Raw genomic sequence first — 21,833 nt, 5'->3', positions numbered from 1 at the left:
AGCCACCGCAACCCCACAGGAATATTTAAGTCTACATTGGCAATCATTCTTTATCTCATAACAATTAGAGTTCACAATAATCCTATCTAAAAAGTAAGATACACCAGTCCTGAAGGAAAATGGAAGCTCAAAATTTTCCAAACATATTTTTTTTCTCTTCTACACGTGTTTCTGTTTCACGTGCAAATTACAGTTAACAGTCTTGAAGTATGTTGAGGAACCATGGTCACTGATATGATGACTGTTTACTTTTCAATTTGTTCGTAATGTTCTATGAAAGATCTGACCAAGTCCTCTTTCGTACAAAGAATACCAAAATAAATAAAATAGATTACGATAGTGCGTACGAAGAAGACAAAACATTACAGAGATATAATACAAGATATGAGAAGTGTTATCACAGAATATCAAGAACACGATGTGGAATAATTCCTGCTAAAACAGTCATAAAACAATGTCAATTGGCAGCACTGAAGATAAACAAATGAAATTGACTTGTGCGTAAATGAATTCCAAACTCCTGCGAACAAAGGTCTATCTTTCGTTTATATTAAATATTTACAAAAACAAGGTTCAAAAAAGTAATCAATAGATTACAAAGTGAGAGAGACATTGCAACAGAACACTTCTATAAAAATTTCAAGGAAAGATTCGAAAGAGAATGGCAACATTTCAAACAAACTTTATGTACTCTATTACCCTATAATATTTCCCCTTAAAACACTCTGTAATACTGTAGAGAAAATTTGAACAAACAACCAAAAAACGTTACTTCTTTCTTAATGGAATGAGTTAGATTTTATTCATAAATAATACAAACAATAGTATTTTGTACAAACTGTTACAATAAACAAACATATTCAGTATTTTACATGCCATGATGTAATTCATTCATTATTTGAAAGAACTGTTGTTAAAATCAATCACAATCTACTTCAAGATTTCCAAAATTTTGGAAGAAATTTTGTAAAAGTCCAAGAAGAATTTATCCCAAGATATCTAAAATTTTGTAAGAAATTTTGTAAAAACTCTAGAAAAATTATTTCAACATTTCCAAACTTTTGGAAGAAAATTGATAAAAATACCAGAAAAATTTACTCTAAGATTTCCAAATTTTAAGAATGAAACTTTGTGAATATTGCACAAGAATTTACTCCAAGATTTGCGAAATTGTGGAGTAAATTTTGTAAAAATCCCAGAATGTGCTTTTTATACTCCGCGTCACCCGAATTTGCGTATGGTGTCAGCCAATAAGCTCGCAGTGCGCTGTTACCAAAGTTTCAGGGAAAAATCTTATCATTCATAATAGTCCACAAATACGAACAAAACCAATTATGAATGATTAGATTTCTCCCTGAAGATTTAGAAACAGCGCACTGCGAGCTTATTGACTGATGCCACACACCAATTCGGGTGACGCGGACTATAGAAGAATTTACCCAGGAATTTTTGGAAATTGTTACATTGCGCAAATGGACAGCGACGGAAGACTTGTGCAGATAGCTTTGTGACTTTGACTAGTCATGGAGCGCTCGCTGACCTACTCAATCGCGTATTATTTCCAGGTCATATAATTTCGCGTTTCGGTTACATTCAATGGTCCCTTAGATTCCCTGATCTAACTAAGTACTCCAGACTTCTTCCTTTGCGGATACTTACAAGGGAAAGTCCCACAAGTTGTCGATCAAATCTGATTGCCACATAACACATCTGATAGAGCATCATGAGAAATGAAAATGACAAAAAATTAAGGTGCTATAAACCAGAAGGATAGGATTTACCGGGCTTCAACTTTTGAATATCCAAAAAATTATATCATGGAATTATGTACGCTTAAAGTAAATATCAGCCCATGTAGGTCTAACAGTATGCAACACTGTACCACTACACTTCACTGTTATGCTTAGTGATAATAGTGCATTTTAAATCCGTGCACATTTTTATATGGTCTATTTCAAACAAAACACTTTTATGCTGAGTTGGCAACTCTGCCTCATCTATGGCAACATTGTTTGTGGATTTTGATACGGCATTTTGTTCTCATTATATTGTGTACCTTCTGTTTTGATTGCTTTAACGGTTTTCAAGATATTTACTTGAAGTATATATATATATATATATACTAGCAGCGTTCACCCCGCTTCGCTGCGGTCACCCCGGAACGCAATAAACTTTGTTACTTAGATAATTTTTACTTTTTCGCTTTCAAGTGATATGATAAAAACCATAGAAGATTGCACTAATGTTAACATTATATCGCCTGTCATTTATGTTAACCCGCCCCGCTTCGCTGCGGTCACCCCAACCCGCCCCGCTTCGCTGCGGTCATCCCGGAACGCAATAAACTTTGTTACTTAGATAATTTTTACTTTTTCGCTTTCAAGTGATTTATAGCGCCTGTCAGTTATGTTAACCCGCCGAGTCACAGGGTCATGCGGGTTGCATATAAATACGTTTATTTTTATACCTATGATGATGAACTAATAACAAAGGATTTTTTGTACGTATTGACACCTGATTGGTCAATTATCTCAAGACACTGGTAATTGAAAATTAAAGTGATATGATAAAAACCATCTAGGGTCCAAATCCTAACAACCCCCCAAAAATGAAAGAAATCGGTTCAGCCGTATTAGCGTGATGAGCGGACAAAGGATTTTGTGCGTTCTCTTTTATATATATATATATATATATATATATATATATATATATATATATATATATATATATATATCCATGATATAAATCTTTGTATATTCAAATGTTGAATCCCCGTAGCTCCTATCCTTCTGGTCCATAGCACCTTAATTTTTGCTCATTTTCATTTCTTATGATTCTCTATCAGATGTGCTATATGGCAATCAGATTCGAGCGACAACTTTTGAGACCTTGCAGTTAGATATTTCTAACCAGAATGGGTGGTGTGAAAGAGCTAATGAAACGAATCAGAAAGGAAATCGCAAACATAAATCCGGAATGGTAGTGTGGGAATGGTAGTGTGGGTGATTCTAAGCAAACATATCATGTAAACATAGGCCCTAACTCAACGGTTTGAGAGCTTCAGGTTGTGAACCATTTTTACTTTATGCTGCGTATTGCTCACTCTGTATTTACTCTACACAGGTGAGTCATAGCGAATATGAAAGGTGATGGAAAGGCTTTTCGAACGGTATGCAACTTGTGGCAATGGTATCTTAGGAAGGGAAGCTATTGATGGCAATTCGGGAAAGTTAAGGTTATTTTTTAAATGGATGACAACATTGATTCCCAAATATCCCTCAATAACTCCTCTTTCAAAGACGCCACTGCCACATATTGCACACCGTTGGAAAAGCCATATCATCATCTTTCAAATCTGCTTTGTCTTACCTCTGTAGAATAACTACAGGGAGAGCAATATGCAATATAAAGTAAAAAATGGTTCACAACCTGTAGCTCTCAAACCGTTGAGATTAGGACCTATGTTCATATGATTTTTTCTGCTTAGTATCACCCATACTACCATTTTCCGAAGTATTGCCCTTTCTTCCTGGGATATGCACACACTAATCTTTGTTTACCGCTGAACTGAGATTATCTGGAAGATCTGCGCGTGTTCTCACTAGATGGCTCTGTCATGTAAATCAATTGTTTATCCTTCCATACAGTGCATACAATGCCGGATTTAGATATAAGCTAAACAAGCTATAGTTAGGGCCCCACTCCCTTGGGGCCCAAAAAATTGAAAGAAAAAACTGCTGTAATGTAATTTCTAAATAACAAGAACAAGCAAATACAAAACGCACATACAAGAATGGTGTTTTGTATTGTTGTGTACTAGGCTTTTATGAAGCAAGTAATAGGGCTCTATTTCTCAACCCCACTTTAATGAGGCCTTGTTATCCAGCCCCACTCATAATGGAGGTCCCATTCCCCTGCCCTGCTTGTAATAGGCTCTTGTTTCTATTTAGATATCCATTAGATCCATAAATTAGAATATAGCATGTTTTCAAACCCAAACAACGGCGACATTTTGTTGCTGGAAAAGAAGCTTAACGTATAAAGGGCCCCTAAAGCTTGACATATAAATAACCTCTTTCAATAGCTTAGGGCCCCATCAAACGTAAATCTGGCACTGAGTACATATTCTGAAAATTTGGACTTGTTACGATGTCTTCTTTTTAGTATTGCATTTTTAATAGCAAGCAGTGTATTTTCATAAGTTGAATGCTGTACTCTATTACTACATGAACTAAAACTATATTTCATCTTTCTTTTATTACAGAATCTCTCCAGTTTCAGAGAACACAACTAAATCGTGCAGCTTCAGTTTCAATAGAATTTAACATCTGCCTGTCTCCGCTATATAATGGTGGAACCTAATCACGATGAAGAAAAAGGTAAGAAAATATGAATTATTTGCATTTTTTCCTTTCTAAGAATTTATTCTTCGCAATAGATTGCATATACAGTGAAACCTCCCTTAACAGACACCTCTCAATAACGGACACCTCTATAATACGGACAGATTTTTATGTTCTCTTATGGAACAAAACCCTCCCTTTCACGGACACTCTCAGATACGGATGCGGACAGTCCATTTTTCCCCCAAACACTTCAACAACCTCTTTATAACGGATAGAAATTACTCTGGGTTCTGCGATACACACACACACACACACATACATACATACATGTTTCTTCTGCAACCGTACTGAGGATCCTCAGTGGACACTTGCTAAAAAGTTTTATTACCCTTGTAGAAGAAAAAAATGCATTTTTTCGCTAAACAAAACAGTTTAGCCGGTTAGTTGGTTTCTAACGCATCTTTTGAGAGGTTCTGGAAATTTGAAATAAATGAAAAATGCTTACAATGTGATGACATGTACTTAAGAAAATTACCATGCATGCATTATATTTTGCAGTATACCAATATATTAATACATCCCCCAGCAATAATATTATTTAACATAAATGAATTTCTGCTTCATTATTCCCAGTAACTCAAATACATACTAAATAGAGTATTTTCATATTGAATTTTACGTATTTACGCTCAAAAATAATGTATTTTCTGTATCGTACTACATACCATTAACATTGTGAGAAATTAAATTTCTGTAACCTCTCTGTAACGGACACCTCTCAGTAACGGACAAAAATTCATGTCCCATTGGTGTCCGTTATTCAGAGGTTTCACTGTATTTGAGGCCTGTCTTGCTATTTCTATCTTACATGCTTGTTAAAATTACCGCACCTGTAATACTTGTTCACAAAAAGACAGTGCGCATGCGCGAACCTATGGTAAGCAAATAGTGCTTTCTATTTGTATAATTAAGGATATACTTTTTCTATACGCAGGTGTGTTCATTTATACAAAAGATTCTTCGGTTTATATTCGATCAATTTCCAAAGTGTAATTACTGTACTACCCATCGGTTGTGTTCTATTGCATCTCCAGCATCCTGAACTATTATCCCCTTTAATAAACTAGATTTTATGAATACTGTAGTAGATTCTATATAGTTATGACAATACGTGTATTGATAAGCAAGGCTTCACTCATTTCACGTAATATTATGTTTAATTTTTCTTTATAATTTTTTATGTGTATCAAACGTGCTGATAATAAATCAGGAAGTCATTGTATGATGACTAGGATTTTTTTCTCTTTAAAATAGTCTACTAAGGACGCATGGTCCCCTGTGAAAATGTTAAAAAAAAGTTCCTTCTAGTATTAATAAGTCCTTGTCTTCCGTCATGCTATTCGACCGAAGTCTTCTTTCCGGGTCAAATAAGAAGTGAAGGAAATAAATGAACACTCAAGCAATGCTGCTGATGTTGACATGCAGATATTTGGGCATCTTTTATGTAGCCAATTTGATTTGTCAAATTTAAGTCTCTTTAGTAAGTGAGCTCCCGAAACTCGTTAGCCTCTAAAAGAGCATTATTCTACAGGCAAATGCTAGTATAATACGTAAAGTTTTCTATGACTGGAGCATAATAGCTATTTAAAAATAAATTTGTGTCTAATAAAATGGTTGTCAAAGAAAATCTAAGTCTGGTACATGTATATCGTCGAGGAGAATGCTGTTAGGGAATAAACATAAACATCGTTTGAGAGTTTTGAGCTGGCGAAAGTGCGAAAAATGAGTTTCTGAAATGCCTAGATTGAAAATTATGGGACGTAGCTTACGTGCTTTGGAAAGTAGATAGAAGAACAGTACAGAGGTGCCAGCAAGACTGTCACTTTAGTAAAATGAAATTTTTGAGTTTTACGTCCCACGGTTATGCCGGCTAGGCTAAAGGAGACGGTGATGATGAGTAATGAATGAAATGGTGGAATGAAGAAAGTGGGAGGAAACGGGAGAACCCCGAGAAAACCCACGCACACGGTGTTTGTCCACCACAAAGTTCACTTGGCGGGAGCAGGGTTTGAACCCGAGACCCCTAACACCAGAGGTGAACGCTCTACCACTGAGCCACCGCGGCCCCACTGTCACTTTAGTGTGTTATTTCAACATAGGGGTCCAATATTGCTGTTAACACAAATCCAATGTTGCCGGTTTGGGTTGATATATAAGAGGACAGAAAGATTTACAGGAAGTTAAATAATGAGTTACGAAGGGCAAGGGAAGAGGTTTATAAAAGAAAATGCGAACACATAGAAGAACTAGGAAGAGTTGGGAAGTATAAGAAAATGTACAAGGAGGTTAAATCTAGGAAACTTCTGAGGAAACAAGGAGTTATTACGATGGCAGTTGAAAATAAGAACCGGAAGGTAGTCACCGAGAGAAGTGAAGTCTTAGGAAGATGGAAAGAATATGTTGAGAACTTACATGAGATTAGGAATAGACCATGTGGCGTAGCTGTTGAAATAGAAAAGGAATTACCCGAGGATGATAAAGGGTCTAGTATTCTTCAGGATGAGCTTGAAAAAGGTATGTCCGAGATTAGGAATATAAAGACAACCAGGATAGATAATATTCCAATCGAAACCATTAAGAATATGGGAGACAAAGGCAAAAAATATCCGATTCTATAATGAAATATTTTTCTATAAGAAACAGGAGAGTGGCCAAAATACTTACTGAAGACGATCGTGATACCGATGGCTAAGAAATTGAACCCAGAAAGATGTGAGGATTACAGAATTATTAGTCGCAATTTGCATGCAGCAAAAAAAATTGTTTCGGATTCTGAACAGAATGTTGTATGCAGGAACAAATGAAAAAGTTGAGGGGTAACAGTCCGGGTTTCGATAAAATGGGGTTACTTGACAAGTTTTCCATAGGGCTTTGGGCTTGGAGATAATAGAGTTGCCTACAACTCAAGAGTTTGCGCCGTTTCGTCTCGTCTCGAAAAGGTGTTCTGAAAGTGCCGTCTCGTCTCGGAAAGAGTATCTTTCGATTGGAAGTGCTCTATCTCATCACTTCGTAAAAGGCCTTAAACATTCCCAAATCATTCCAGATTTTACAAGTGGCATTTATTTGATCTGAAAATAAATAAATTAATGAAAAAGCTGTTCAACAAACACTTTTATGGAACGAAAGAAGAGAAATATTCATAAACATTAATAATATATTGAATACCTTCTGCCCACTACGATGATTCATTGCAGAAACTTGGCCTTCACAAGTATTAGAAACAAAGACAAACTTGTTTTTATCGACATAGGTGAAGAATAATACAAAGTTTACCTAGTGACTTACTCATTTAAAAAACATGTTAAAATATTGATAAGAAGTGCAACTGATTTTGTCTTTTAAAAGGTAAAAAAGTTCTTTTATAAATTCTGCTCATTAAATGAAACCTTGGAAAAATACGTTATTGATGTTCTATTAATAACCTTTAAGAACATATTTGAACTAAACTTCTGGTTTCTCTGTTGGTAACAGTGTTGTACTCAAGAAATTTATCCCTTCCAACTGGTTTAGTTAGTGTGCGTGTTTTCTACGAGGTCTTGGATTCGATTCTCGGCATTGGCCGCAGTGGCTGGGTGGTAGAGCGTTCACGTCTGGTGCATGGGGTCCCTGATTCGATCCCAGCTCGCGCTAAGTGAGCTTTGTGATGGACAAACACCGTGTGCGTGGGTTTTCTCGTGGTTCTCCCGTTTCCTCCCACTTTCTTCATTCTACCATTTCATTCGTTTCTCATCATCACCATCTCCTTTAGAATGCATTGTGGTTGTTCGGATTCTACTTTAAGCTGTAAATCCACGTCTCATATAGTCTCGATGCTGAAAACAGACGCTAAACTCCAAACAAGAAATCAAAAGCCAAGAAAATTCCCGAATAGTGTTGCTACCTCATGCTCACGTGAGATGAGAAGTATAGTTTTAAATTCGAGACGAGATAAGAAACATGACAGTTTTCGTCACATTTTCGAGACGAGACATTTTACGAGCCCTATCCAAATATCGATGTTTCAGAATCCTGTGGTACTTCCGCAACAATTTTTACTCCCTCTCCCTGTTTAAAAATTGTTGCGTGAGTACTTTAGGATTCTAAAACATAGATATTTTTGTAGGGCACATATTAGTTCCTAAGTAAAGTCTTGACCTGACAATGGTAGGTCCCATAGTTTTGGAGCTATGGACCTTTAAAGTTCATTTTTTCATCTTTTCTGGGGCCTATAACTCCCAAAGGAAGCATTTGTGCACCCATGTTGGTTTATACTTTTCGTCTTATCTTGGTGTCAGGAATCACCTCCCAAATGTTGTCAGTGTTGTTTCAAAACACCCTGTATACGCACACACACACACACACACACACACACACACACACACACACACACACATATATATATATATATATATATATATATATATATATATATATATATATATATATATATATATATATATATATATATAAAATTTAGTGCGTCATTCTCATTACTATTTGGCCTAGAGTCATGGTTGAAACGCCATTTTCTTCATTATAACGAGCCTTTTCCAACGGTACCACTCATATATCCGTATCATATATCTGAACCAAAAATTAGGGAAAAAAACGGATTTTTTTCTGAAAAATCACCCCCTCGGAATAGTTGCACCCCTTGGCCCGGCCTCGGTTTCATGTAAGGATTTCAAAAAATTTTAGAAATACCCAAAGGTAAACACAATCCGTATGCAAAGTTTCAATCTGATATCTTGAAAACTAAAGGTGTGAATTTTTTTTGAAATTTGCCTTAAGAGAAAAGAAAAAAGTCACGCCCCTCCGCCCCCACTTGGAGCCGTCAAATTGACCATCCGGTTCCAAAACGCATCTGGGGTGTTCTTTGACCCATCCTTGAGTCGACTTAAATACCTGTTATAGAATCTAAATAAGTGGTCAAGGACGATACTACTCCATGATAACAAAATTTACCAAAAATCCTAAAAGGGTTAAAGATACGCAAGCCATTACACAATCTACTCCAATAATAAATACGGTTTAAATGTTGTTATATCACACCCTTCTCAGATCTCTCGAAACATGGAACGATTTTGATAACTTCTACATGAAATAAAATAAATTATGGTATAAATTGTGTATATAGGCCTACATAAATTTACAAAACGAGACAAAAAAATTTTTTTTCGAAAATAGAGACCATAAAGGATTCTTCGAGACACTAGTCGAGATTTCTACAAAATTTGAGAGAACAGACGAGACGAGAGAAAAACTTTTTAATATTTATAGAAATTACAATTTAAATAGAATATTTTTTTTTACATATAAATTGGAACATATTTGACATTTTTTTTTTACAGACTGATAAACAGCAAATTCTGAACAGTTAATTATAAAAGAAAAACTTCTCCTCATGTTCAACACTGTGGCCGATCATGTTAAATACGGCTGTGAATCATTGTCAAGAGTGCTTATTATACTTCCAATGTATGCTATGTCAAAGTATGAGAAGTCTACAAAACTACTCTCTCCGTCTGTCTGTGAGCAGGTAAACCTATCATAGCAGAAATAATAAGACATATCAAGAAATGTTTTATTTTTTATAAATGGATTCAGTGTCACAAAGACAATGCTGTTTGTATTTGGATATATCTGTTAACATATCTGCGCGTAAAAGCGGAGACGTTTGTAAGAAGTTTGAGCTCCGTAATCGTGGAATATTGATTTCACGGCTGGCAACATAAATCAACTTATTCCTTCTCCTCACAAAGTCCTCACGTACTGCTTCGACACATTGATCCAAAGTAGACTGTCTACTCTGAATCGCAACATCTTTGTGTCTTATAAAACACTCCCTACTTCTTTGAATGTATTCATCCACTGATACAGCAGTTTCCTATTGAAACTTTTTCGTGTACAATTTTATAGACTGTTGTCTTAGTTGTATAGGCTTTGTGTTTGCAAGTCACAAGACACACATAGCTTTCTCCAGCGAAAATGCATGTTTTTCCTTTTGGTGATAATTTTATTGATACATTCCAGGGAGGCTTCCTCAGTAACGGCTGTTAATCTTTCTAGCACTAAAATCAGTTGCTGTACTTGCGAAGGAAGTAGTTGCTCATAAATAATTTCCCATTTTTGTGTACTAATACATTAATCTAAGTCCTAATATTGGATACTCTATATGTATATGGATGCTTTATATACTTTATATACGAGAAGGTATCGAAAAGTTTTATCATAGTAAACCAGTTGAGAATGCTCCAAGAGCATTGCCAGAATGAACTTAAAAAGAATGGAGAAATGGAGTGGAAAGGATAACTGTGGTTGTTCCTACACGTAAAAGTAAATCTTTTTATTCGCACCTTCTCTTTCTCGCAAAAATTAGCAAAATGTCATCTCTCTATGACTTACAGTTCTCAAAATATGGCTGCTTAAATATGTAGAAATTCGAACTTTTTGGCCAATATCTGGGAAACGGTGGCCACTTGGCCAGTAGACAGTTAATCAGTGGCCACCGGTTACTATTTGGTACGAAAATGTTCACCATCCTCTTAGGTATTGATCAACATTAATATAATCTCTCTACAACTTACGGTTCCCGAGCTTTGGCCACTTTTCGCCAATATCACGGGAACGGTAAGCCATAGACAGATCATTTTGATGTTAATCAATACCTACGAGTATGGTAAATATTTTGGTACCGATAATAATTGGTGGCCACTGGCCAACTGGCCATTGGTCAAACCAGTGGCCAGTTGGACAGTGGCCACCGGTTACTATTTGGTACCAAAATATTTTTCATCCTCTTAGGTATTGATCAACATCAATATCATCTCTCTACAACTTATGGTTCCCGAGCTATGGCTCTTTAAATATCTAGAAATTGGCCATTTTTGGCCAATATCTCGGGAACGGTAAGAGTGACGCGAAGAATTTAACCACTTTCTCTGATAGTTTTTGATGCTCTATCGAATGCTGGGTTCAAAATTGAAAAAATCGCAAATAACAGACAGACGGACGACGGACAGATAGATAGACAGACAGACAGACACAAACACACACACACACACAGAGAGATATAGAGAATTCAGTAAAGAACTTTATAAGTTTGCTGAAAATCAGAATACAGGGATTGTTGTGATTTGTAGTTGTTAACCCGTCTGTATGTAGTCACCACCCAGAGCTACACATTTCTTCCAGCATTCTTTCATTTTACGAATACTGTCATTATAAAAGTCTGCACATTGTGCTTTAAACCACTCTTCCACCTCATGAATAACGTCATCTGAGTTGTTCAAAATGGCGACCACACAACGGAATCTTCATTTGGGAGACAAGAAAAAGTTACTGGGTGCGAGGTCAGGAAAATAAGGCGGATGCTGCAATGTCTGGAAGCTACACCCTTGTTTTATCGACAGCAACTTGAGATGAATGAGCTGCTGCTACTGAAAAGGTGTGAGCAAACGAGGAACCCAGTGCGCAGATACCTTAGACACGTGAAGTTCGTCATGGACAATTTTCCACACATTACCATAACGAGACCAGTCCCATTCATAATCGTTTAAGTGGTTACACATCTGTCTTCGAGGGCTAAACACTCCACTTTCTTCACAGTGACCGCATCGTCCGTCAGCGATAGTGTTTTAGGTCTTGGGTTGTCTGTGAGGGACATATGACTAGTTTGGAATTTCCTTTTCCACTTTACAGTGGTGTCATAAGATAAGCAATCATCACCATACACAGCCTTCCTCTCGTCATGGATTTGTCTGGCATTATTACCCTTCAAATGGAAGAACTTATTACATTGCGAGCCTCAATCTTACCCATCTTGCACTTTGGTCACATTTAGCACATCCTGTAAATAAAAACAATCATTAGCAGCTAATTTCCGCAACATCATGCATATAACAACCAAAAATAACATAGACCAAGTTTCATCATCATATTTTAATACTTTACTAATGGTGATAATTAAAACTTTACGATACCCCCTCATGCATGTGTATATGTTACAAAAACCTTCTCTTTCTCTTTTTTTTATTATTTTATTCTTATGTAACGTTAAACAATTTATTTACTGTAATGTAATTCTTTTAATTTTCTTACAGATGACAATATAGTTGAGAACGGGACAATATGTGAGGCAGAAAAAGTTCTACCGTACACAGGTAAGAATTTCTTTTCTAGTAGCTGCAATGTTAGTTGAATCTTGGATCCTAAATTATAAGAAATGATCGCTTCAATTTCAAGACATTACAAATAAAATAAAACATATAGAAAGATAAAAGTTTATGAGAGAATCAAGATTAACCAAAATAGTACATAAAGCGACAAGACATATGAAGAAAGGTGAAAATTCAAAGTGGTTTGGAAGTGTAAGACGATTGGAAATAAAATAGGATCAGTTTGTCTGCTGGAGAGGAGAAAACTACACTTAAATGCCCAAAGTCATGACAAGCGTATTTAATAACATGTGAAATCTCTTCAAGTACGGTAAAGAGCAGCAGCTCGACGTGGCAGCCGCTGGTAGTGCACCAAAGAGGTGTGCAAACCATGCAACCTCGATAGTGTGTTCTAGGTGGCCAAAATCATACATTGGAAGTGGCCAGAAGTTCAACAAACCAGTTCACACCATTCCGGTCCGGTGACATTACGCATTGTCATCCTGGAAGATCCGATTGTTTCCAAAGTAAGTGAAGTCCATAAACTACTGAAAATAGTCACGATGCAGCTTAACATAGCGATGATCAGTCAATGTCCGGTTCAAGCAGACCAGAAGAAACCATGCCATGTAAACACGCCCCAATCCACTAACTTGGAGAGTGCCTTGTTGACAACTTCGGTCCATGGCTTCGTGGAATCTGCGTCACAACCAACCCTAGCACCTGCACATACCAACTGGAAATATGACTTATCTGACCACGCTACATTGCCAGCCATCTAACACCCACCTCAAGTGTTCCCGAGCCCAACTGAATCACCGTGCGGACAGTCAGCAGTTAATAGCGGCGTTCGTGTGATCTACGATTACGATACATCACGTGAACCAAGTTATCCTGCACTGGCCTCTGAGACACGTTGCTGGCACGTTCTGCGTTGATTCATGCAATCTGTTCACGTACAGTTGCTTATCTGTTTATCCAGACTCCCCTGTTGTGATCATTCAACACGCGTAGATAGTCATTGTCTTGTCCCTGATGAGTTGTAATGTCTAATGCGGTAGTCACGGTTCATCCTTGACACTGCGGAGAGAGAAAAGTTCAACGTTCGAACGACTTCCGAAATCAAATGCATCATTCCTCTAGGATAGGGTGACCAACCGTCCCGTTTTTTGACTACAATTCGCGGTGTCCCGAAAAAAGTTCCCGGGACGCCGAAATGTACAAAAGAACTTTCCAATCTAAAATGTCCTAATTTATATTATTATTTTCAAAGCTATGTGATTATATTGAAATATGTCAAATTACTGAGCAGCGTCATTACGACATTTCCGATATTGGATGTGATGACTGCACTGTTTTCCCTCCTAGGACTCCCTCCCCAAGACTCCCACTCTAAAGACGACAGTGCAAGGGGCTGAAACAAACTGTTTTTACTCTTTGTTTCGGCGGTGGAAGACTGAGGCGCTGTAACCAGTATAGTACAGTGTTTCCGTGATTTGACTAACATGTAACATACTTTCATTTACGAAAGGGGAACAAAAGTATAGAACTATAAAACTGAAAATAAAAAAAGAAAACTAGTTGTAAATGAAATAATGTTTAAAAGTAAGAAAAAGCAAATGAAGGGAGTTGGAATCCGATGCTAAGAGTAGTTCGTTATAAATTTTGCCGGTGACAGATTTTGTTGATTGACAGATACTGATGAATTATTAATACCTAGGTATATTTTTAGTAATGTTTTCAAAATTTCATTTTTTGTTAGTTGCTGATAGTTACTTGTTATTTAATTAATTCCACAAGCTTTTCAATAGGTTTAAATTTGACCCATTTTCTGTGAGATAGATACACACACACGTAAGCGGCCCATACACGTAAACACATGCCTGAAGAAACAGCCCGACTTGTATGAAAAATGATAAAACCACAGGCAAGTTGATCGTGTATGGCCTCGTTCATTCATGTTGAAAGTTTTCAAAATCTTCTGAAAACATGTTTGATGTTTTTGCCGTTATGCATGCATGTTTACCGTGTATGGGCTCGTTCATGCAAGGTGGCTGTTTTATATTTAGGTCCGCCAATCACGACAGCGGAAGAAATCACGTGAGTCTCTCCTCCGTCGCATGCCAAGGTCGTGCTGTTGCAGAAAGAAAAAGCACGCGTTTCCTCGTCCTCCACATTTCTCCAACTGCTTTCAGTATGTTGGACAGCACGTTGGTACGTGTGTGGGCAAAAAATTCTTTCAAGATGCATGATGAAAGAAACCTTTCATACATGTTGGTAATGCAAGTGCGTGCGTCTATGGCGCGCTACACACACACACACAGAGAGAGAGAGAGAGAGAGAGAACGGAGGGGCAAAAATATATATTTAGGGGAGCAACCTATACAGAAGTTAAAAGTTGTCACGTTTTTTCTAGTTGACGATTTGGTCACCCTACTCTAGGACCAACTAATATTCCGCTCTCAAATACAAACAATTCCCTCCGGATTCCCATCACCACGGTACACTACTTTCCATTGCACTGACAAAAGTCCTATTGTTGGCATCGAAACTACTTCGAGGTGTTCGACCGGTTTTCCACGACATCAACTTGGGACTTTTAAGATTTAACTTTTGTAACTTAACTGTACAAGAAACGGGAAAAAGATAGAGAAAATACAGAAAATATTGGTATGAAGAAGTAATAATACAGAACAGTCTAAAAAGAATGTATTATAGAAAGAAAACGCATTACGAAAGAGTTACTTCAAAGCCAGATCAGGGAGTCTTGAAACAGGTGTGAGACTAGGAAAACTTAACGAAATATTTTTTAAAACGGAAATTGTGTTTAGTGTAAAACAAAATAATACACTTGATTGTATAATATAAGGAAACGTTAAAGCTAAGAAAAACATGGATCTGACAGAAAATACGGAGAAAAAGGAGAATAGACTAAAACTAGCATGAAGGCTAGGTTTGAAAGTAACAAGGAAGGAATAAATGTAGAAGGAGAAAAGAAAAGGAAACAATTACTAGTTTTGGTAGAGTTAAAACGTAAAACAACAGCTAAAAGCCATTATAAATATTCCATTTTCCCATCCTGTACGACATCGAAGTTCGACTATAGTAGACCGATATGGCATTTTCATACATGAAACATTTGATCCAACTTTCCTAAAATAAAATTCGTCCTATTTTCCACTCAATTTACTTCAAGTAAACAAATGAAAAGCGTTTTATGAAATTGTTGGTGTCTAAGTTCCTGGTTATTTAAAAGATGAGACAGAAGATCTGTTGTACCGTTTGTGATATTCAAGTAGACCTCCAAACTGTGTGTGCAAAAGAAACTACGGAAATATCACTTGAAAATTATAGGTAGCATTTATGTGACTCAAAATCAAAAATATACCGTATTTTTAATAAATATGAACGAAGAGACACAATAGCGAAAATTGTTGGCGAATTTCAGCTTGTCGGCTCAAATACAGTAAATTGGTAATAAAGTATTTTGATTATCGTAGGACAAGCTAGAGATCTGTTTGTGCACCAAAAACTGGAACATTGTATTATTTATAACAACTACCTGAACCTGCTCTCTCTACACAGCGTATCATTCACATATGAGCATTGTCATTCCTCATATATTCCTTTACAGACACAAGTGAAAGATGTCTTGATAAAAATCGGTAACGGGTACCACATAAAGGGAAGATTTTTTCAATAACTAGCGCCGTCTGCAAGATTTGAGCCTACTTCCGGTTGGAGTTTTTAATTCATGTATGATCAGTGTTTTCTTTCTTCTTGCATGCAGTATGTAATAAGCAAATACATTACATACCCAATTAATTATAATGTTAGTGATATATAGTGTTCATTGGGCAAAACACTCCAAACAATAGATTTATCTTAGTGTTAGACTGGAGGAATGGTTATCCTTCGTTTTTCATTATCATTTGGCCATGAAGCAAACGTCTGAGAGCTATGCAACCCCTGTATAAAAATGTCTGGTGTTAGAATGTATGACACGTAGGATATGATGTTTTTTTTTAAACTTTCAAAGCTTCCAGTATAATAAAGAAATAACGGCCATGCTTTATATATATATATATATATATATATATATATATATATATATATATATATATATATAATTAGAACTGAACCTACACAAAATTCGCAATCGATCAGTGAAAACGGCTTTTGGTTCCCGTTTGATTTTTTTCTAGAGCTTTTGGTTCCCGAGAACTCCCATCGAAAGGATTGACCACAAACATCTAAACGTCCACAAACATAAACTTTTCCATAAACATTTATTGGTGCACGTTTACTTAGGTAGAAAGGGTTTTGTTCTACATATTTCTTTTTACAACATTTCGAAGTAGTGCATTTATTTTTGTACTGACTTCGATGTATTTGCGCCAGTGTCGCAAAAGCATCATTTTCACATCTCTTGTGACCCCAGCAACCAAATTGTGCTACATGAACTGTGGATTCATGCTGTTCAATGTTTACAAGTATCAACGTTATAATTTGTTTGTTTGTTGAAGTTTTGTGTCCGGTTTCAACATCGAAACTACGCGAGACGTTGACCTACAATTTAAGGTAGCATCCGAACCGCATTTTTTTCTTGTGCTCGACCCAAGCTGTATGAACTAAATACACGTTTCTGATCGGTTGAAGTTATCTGTTGGTCCGCCCCCGTAGTACATATTAATCGAGGTTGTACTACCTGAGTGTGACGTAATGTCACGTAGTATTATCATGGAAGCAAATGTGGAATAAAACTAGCCGTGTGGGGCTTCTCACCTCCTTCGCTCGCTGACGCTCGCTCAGCTATGTTTTGTGTTGTAGGTAAATTACTTTTTTAAAAATCAATAAAGTTGTGTGTACAAAGTGGACTAATTACCACGTGACATTACGTCACGGCCAGATGGTGCAATTTCAGTGTGAATTTAACTACTGTCCTGTTGGTTTATAATGTCATTGTTTATATGGGCTATCACAAATCGCTAGGTAAATGGTCGAAAAAGCACAATTTATGCTTTATATATTACATAAAAGGGCAAACAAGTATTATTTTCATCTTATTTTTATGATAAAAGTGTTATGAAAATTTTAAAAAAAAACCTTAGTTGAGTCGGGTATGAACCCGCGCCAAAAGCAATGTTCATTACGAGCCCGCTTGCTAGGAGGCTCAGCTACGAGGAGCGACGACAGCTGGAGTTTGATTTGTGCTATCTGTATGCTACGTGGCGAGAAATTGATAACTCCAACCGATCAGAACCGTGTATTTAGCTCCTATAGCTAGGCTCGAGCGTGATTGAAATATATGCATCCAAACCACCGTAATGGGTTCAATCCTCTCCGCTCTTCTATTTGATGATGTACAGTCACTTCCCAATATTGCATCAATGTTCTGTCACAAATAAAAAGTAGAGTTGGATGCAGTATTTGATATCACAATTTTGATGGAAATATGGACTGTCTATAGTTGGCTTAAATCTACACTATATAATTCAAGTTCACGATAAATACACAACACTTCCGAACAGAAGGAAATAAAATATTTTGATCCTTGGTCTTTCGACGGCTGATAGTTATTTTAGGTGACTTGTATTGTACGTACTGCGTCACTAAATTCTCATTGCGTATTAAAGATATTTATATTTAAGAATCAGAAAAAAAAGAACACCATTACATGCTCCAGAATCGGAAAAAATCGTATTGCGCTGTGACTTGATCATTTATGACCGTTAGCAGCTATGACTCTGAAAACAAAGGAGTTACATCTTTAACGGAGCCATTAATCCCAGTTTTCAGATTTTCTAAAACCCATTTTACAGTCAAAAAGCATTTGTGGTAAACAATAGTCGGGAGTATTAACTCACTATTCCATCACTTTCTGTTTATAAATTATTATTATTCGGTTCGTTTAGTAGAGTTTCTTTTTTATTTGTTTGCTACAGACGTATGCTTGTTTCTTAAGGTCTTCTTATTCGTTGGCACAATGTTTATATTTGTTTGCAGGCGCGCACCTAGATTTTTTGTTGAGAAATATCCAATAATACAAAGACACTATCTTTATGTAGTATCGAACGAGTGTTATTCTACAGACGAAAAAACAAAAAGTAATTTTTATATTGACACGAAAAATGATAAAATTAGATTATTTTTATCAGAAAAGAAATAGTACGGGCAGATGATGAGTAAGATCAAATCTTTAGTCTATATCATGTATTTCGCTGCTAAACAATGAGGTTTTATTAAGAAAGTGTACAAATGTACGTCGAGCTTCAAAGTTTTGGAGGGACCCGGAAGCGGTGAACCTACGTGGGTGTAGCCTTGTTTGTTTATTACAATAAGAATTAATATTGTGGAAAGGTGAGGACTGGAAATTCAATTGAACTGGAAATTCCTTCTATCTTTTTGGATATTTATTATTGGTAGGTATACCTACCCCTGTATATGTTCGTTCTTTCGAAAATATAAGGTGATTGATTATACGCCAGGTCAGGCACGTACGCAGAAATTTATTTCGAAGAGTCCAAATTCAATATGAAGATAAATTATGTTGAAATCACCTCTGAATTTAGAAAAAAAAGTCGGGATTTATGAGGTATTGGACCCCCAAGACCTACCCCCTGCCTACGTCCCTGCGCTGTACTATAAAAATATTAAGAGGGTATACGCTCCATTAGATCCCTGATCTTAAACCCAAAGGAAAGATGTGAAACAAATGTCTTAAAGAAAGAAAGAAAGAATGGAGAAGCTGCTGATCAGTGATTAGTGAAAAGAATCTCTTATGCAGAGCGCAGTAAGCCTGTTGATGCTGTCCCTTTGTTGTTTCTGTAGTATTGTTGCATTCCTTCATCTTTAATCGCCATTTGTATGCATATCGCCTCTACTTCCAATCACTCGCCCTCGTCATTTGGCCTAGATGTCGTTATGCATTGGGACCTCATTCTCATCTCTTTTCTTCGCCATTGATTCAGCAATCTGCAAGGTCAAAAGATATCCGCAACAATATCACACCACCTCTGGTCCTTATAAAGGGATTGACATCTCTGGTGTTCTCACAAGGTTCATTAGCGTTTATATTGAGATGATTCACGCGAGCAGTGTTAAGATATAACGCAATTGTTCAATCTTGTGATAGCTGAGAATCGAAATCAGAACCTAATCGAAAGAGTACTTCAATTACAAGAGCTCTAAGAAGTCCTTTGAATTGAATCGCATACAACCAGCAGACACGGAACAAATAGGGTGTGCTTGTATACCTAACTATTTAATGCCTGAATAGGTACGAGATAGTTATGAAATAGACATATTTTGGAACAAAAATAGTACAGAGAATCTTACAAAAAAAAAAAAAAAAAAAAGATGTTTTATTTCAGCTAAACACACATTGAACTGCAATATTTGCAGCATACAATGTCTGGTTTCATGTGCGACATCCTTGACCCTACATGGTTACACTTAATTTTGTGAGATAGCAGGCCACACTGGACTTCAGTGAACGTAGTAAATATGGGGTAAAGGGGACGCGGGCGGTTAAGAATGCTATTGCCTGTTTCTAGGGACCACGGTGGCTCAGTGGTAGAGCGCTTACCTCTAGTGCGTGGGGTCCCTGAATCGATTCCCGGCCAAGTAAGTTTGTACTAGACAGCATAGTATCCGTGGGTTTTCTCAGTGTACTCCCGTTTCCTCCCACATCTTCATTCCACCAATGTTTCCATCATTATTTACTTGCCTAAATTATCGTCTACCTTAGCCTCAACGGCACAATAGTGGGACAATAAACTGAAAGATTTCATTTCATTTTATTGCTCTGTTAGCGCAAATTAATCTTTCCATACAGGTTATTGAATTTTACCGGTAAATTTGCGAAATATATGTGCCTAAACTTGACTAGCACCTTGTGATCTTAGTATTTAAGATATATCAAATACAACCTACAATATAATTGAAACGCTCGTAATAAGTTTTTACTAAACATATATTTCATTACGCGCACCTTACATTTGCTTCGCACTTGTTTCACGAGACAGATGAGCAGCACCACAGGATAGCTCATTGTATGAACCGAGGAAAAAGTACGCATGTAATAGTTGGTATAAGTATTCCAACTTGTGTTTTCTTCCAGAATACACTTGTGTTTTCTTGTCCCCACACAAATATCACATGGCTTAGGATATTTTTTTATATCAAAACCACGCATATCTACGAAACATGTCAGCGATAGTGACATTTTTTCATTTCATGCTAGGAAATTCATTAGGTAAACTATTATAAGTAAAATACACGCCTTCCTGGAATATTAGTGCTTGACAAGAGAGATGAAAGTAAATTCTGACGCATATGTTATGATTTAAAGTGGATATTAAACTATGCTCCTGCTTAGTTGAATGATTAGTAGAACATCTGCATCTTTGGTACTTGTTCTACGCACTCTCGTATTCAATTCCCGTGGAATCAAACCTTCGGGGTTGATGCAACATCATAAAGCTATGAGGGAAATATCTGAATTAAGAGATGCTGGATCCGGTCTAGAAAGTCAGAAATACTAATACCTGGGAAGCAATGTACTAACTGCGCGTCACAAAATTAAATGTGTGCCATCTGGTAGGCCATAATCATTCATAGAATGTAAAGGCAGGGAGCAGATTTTAGTTTATTGAAAATATGTATACATACAAAGACAGTAACTCAAAGGTTGATTTCAAAATTTTATGCCAATATTTTGAGAATGGTCGTGGGTGCATTTTTCGGGTGGGAGAATTGATGTAAAAGTTGAAGAAATTTAGCTGCAAACTATGACACATGAATGCGTCTGGGAAATTGTATTACAACTGGTTTAAGTTTTCCAAGGAAAGAATGAAATAGGAATTGCCAGATGGGTTACACCTGGTACAGTAGAAATAATGTCTGACTCTGGCTTCATAAACTCTCAACTTTTCCGAGGATTGTTAAACCATTTTCAGCAGTTATGTTCAATCAGATACCGTTAAATAGAAAGTTCTGTTGATTTTGGACAATCATACATCTCATATTTCTAATCAGTGCATTGAGTTCTGCATGGAAAATTGCATTATAATGTTGAGTTTATCTCCACACATTAGTCACAAGCTTCAACTTCTGGATTGAGCTTTCTTCGGCTTCCTGAAAACGTTCTACTCGGCAGCTTGTAAGAAGTGGATAAGAAAGCACTCATTGTTACCTAACATTCAGTTTCAAGTTGCAAATTCAGATTTTTCAATCTTATTATGGTTGCAACCATTAGAAATGCTCTATCTCGTTTTGCCCAATGTAGTAC

The 21,833-nt window shown here is 36.7% G+C and overlaps 1 protein-coding gene across 1 annotated transcript in view; it reads left to right on the top strand.

The window, feature by feature from the left end:
- LOC145666303 (synaptic vesicle glycoprotein 2B) overlaps positions 1–21,833 on the top strand; it is a 120,478-nt gene that overhangs the window by 28,505 nt on the left and 70,140 nt on the right. Inside the window, exons 2-3 of the mRNA XM_081733388.1 lie at positions 4,265–4,379; positions 12,488–12,547. Coding sequence (XP_081589514.1) covers positions 4,349–4,379; positions 12,488–12,547 — 91 coding nt within the window. The 5' untranslated portion in view covers positions 4,265–4,348. The remainder of the gene's footprint in view (positions 1–4,264; positions 4,380–12,487; positions 12,548–21,833) is intronic.

The sequence above is a fragment of the Thermobia domestica genome, chromosome 12 (genome assembly GCF_964235325.1).
Source record: "Thermobia domestica chromosome 12, izTheDome1.hap1.1, whole genome shotgun sequence".
Taxonomy (NCBI): Eukaryota; Metazoa; Arthropoda; class Insecta; order Zygentoma; family Lepismatidae; genus Thermobia; species Thermobia domestica.
Note: the sequence above shows the minus strand (reverse complement) of the source record. Positions and strands in the feature narration are given on the sequence as shown.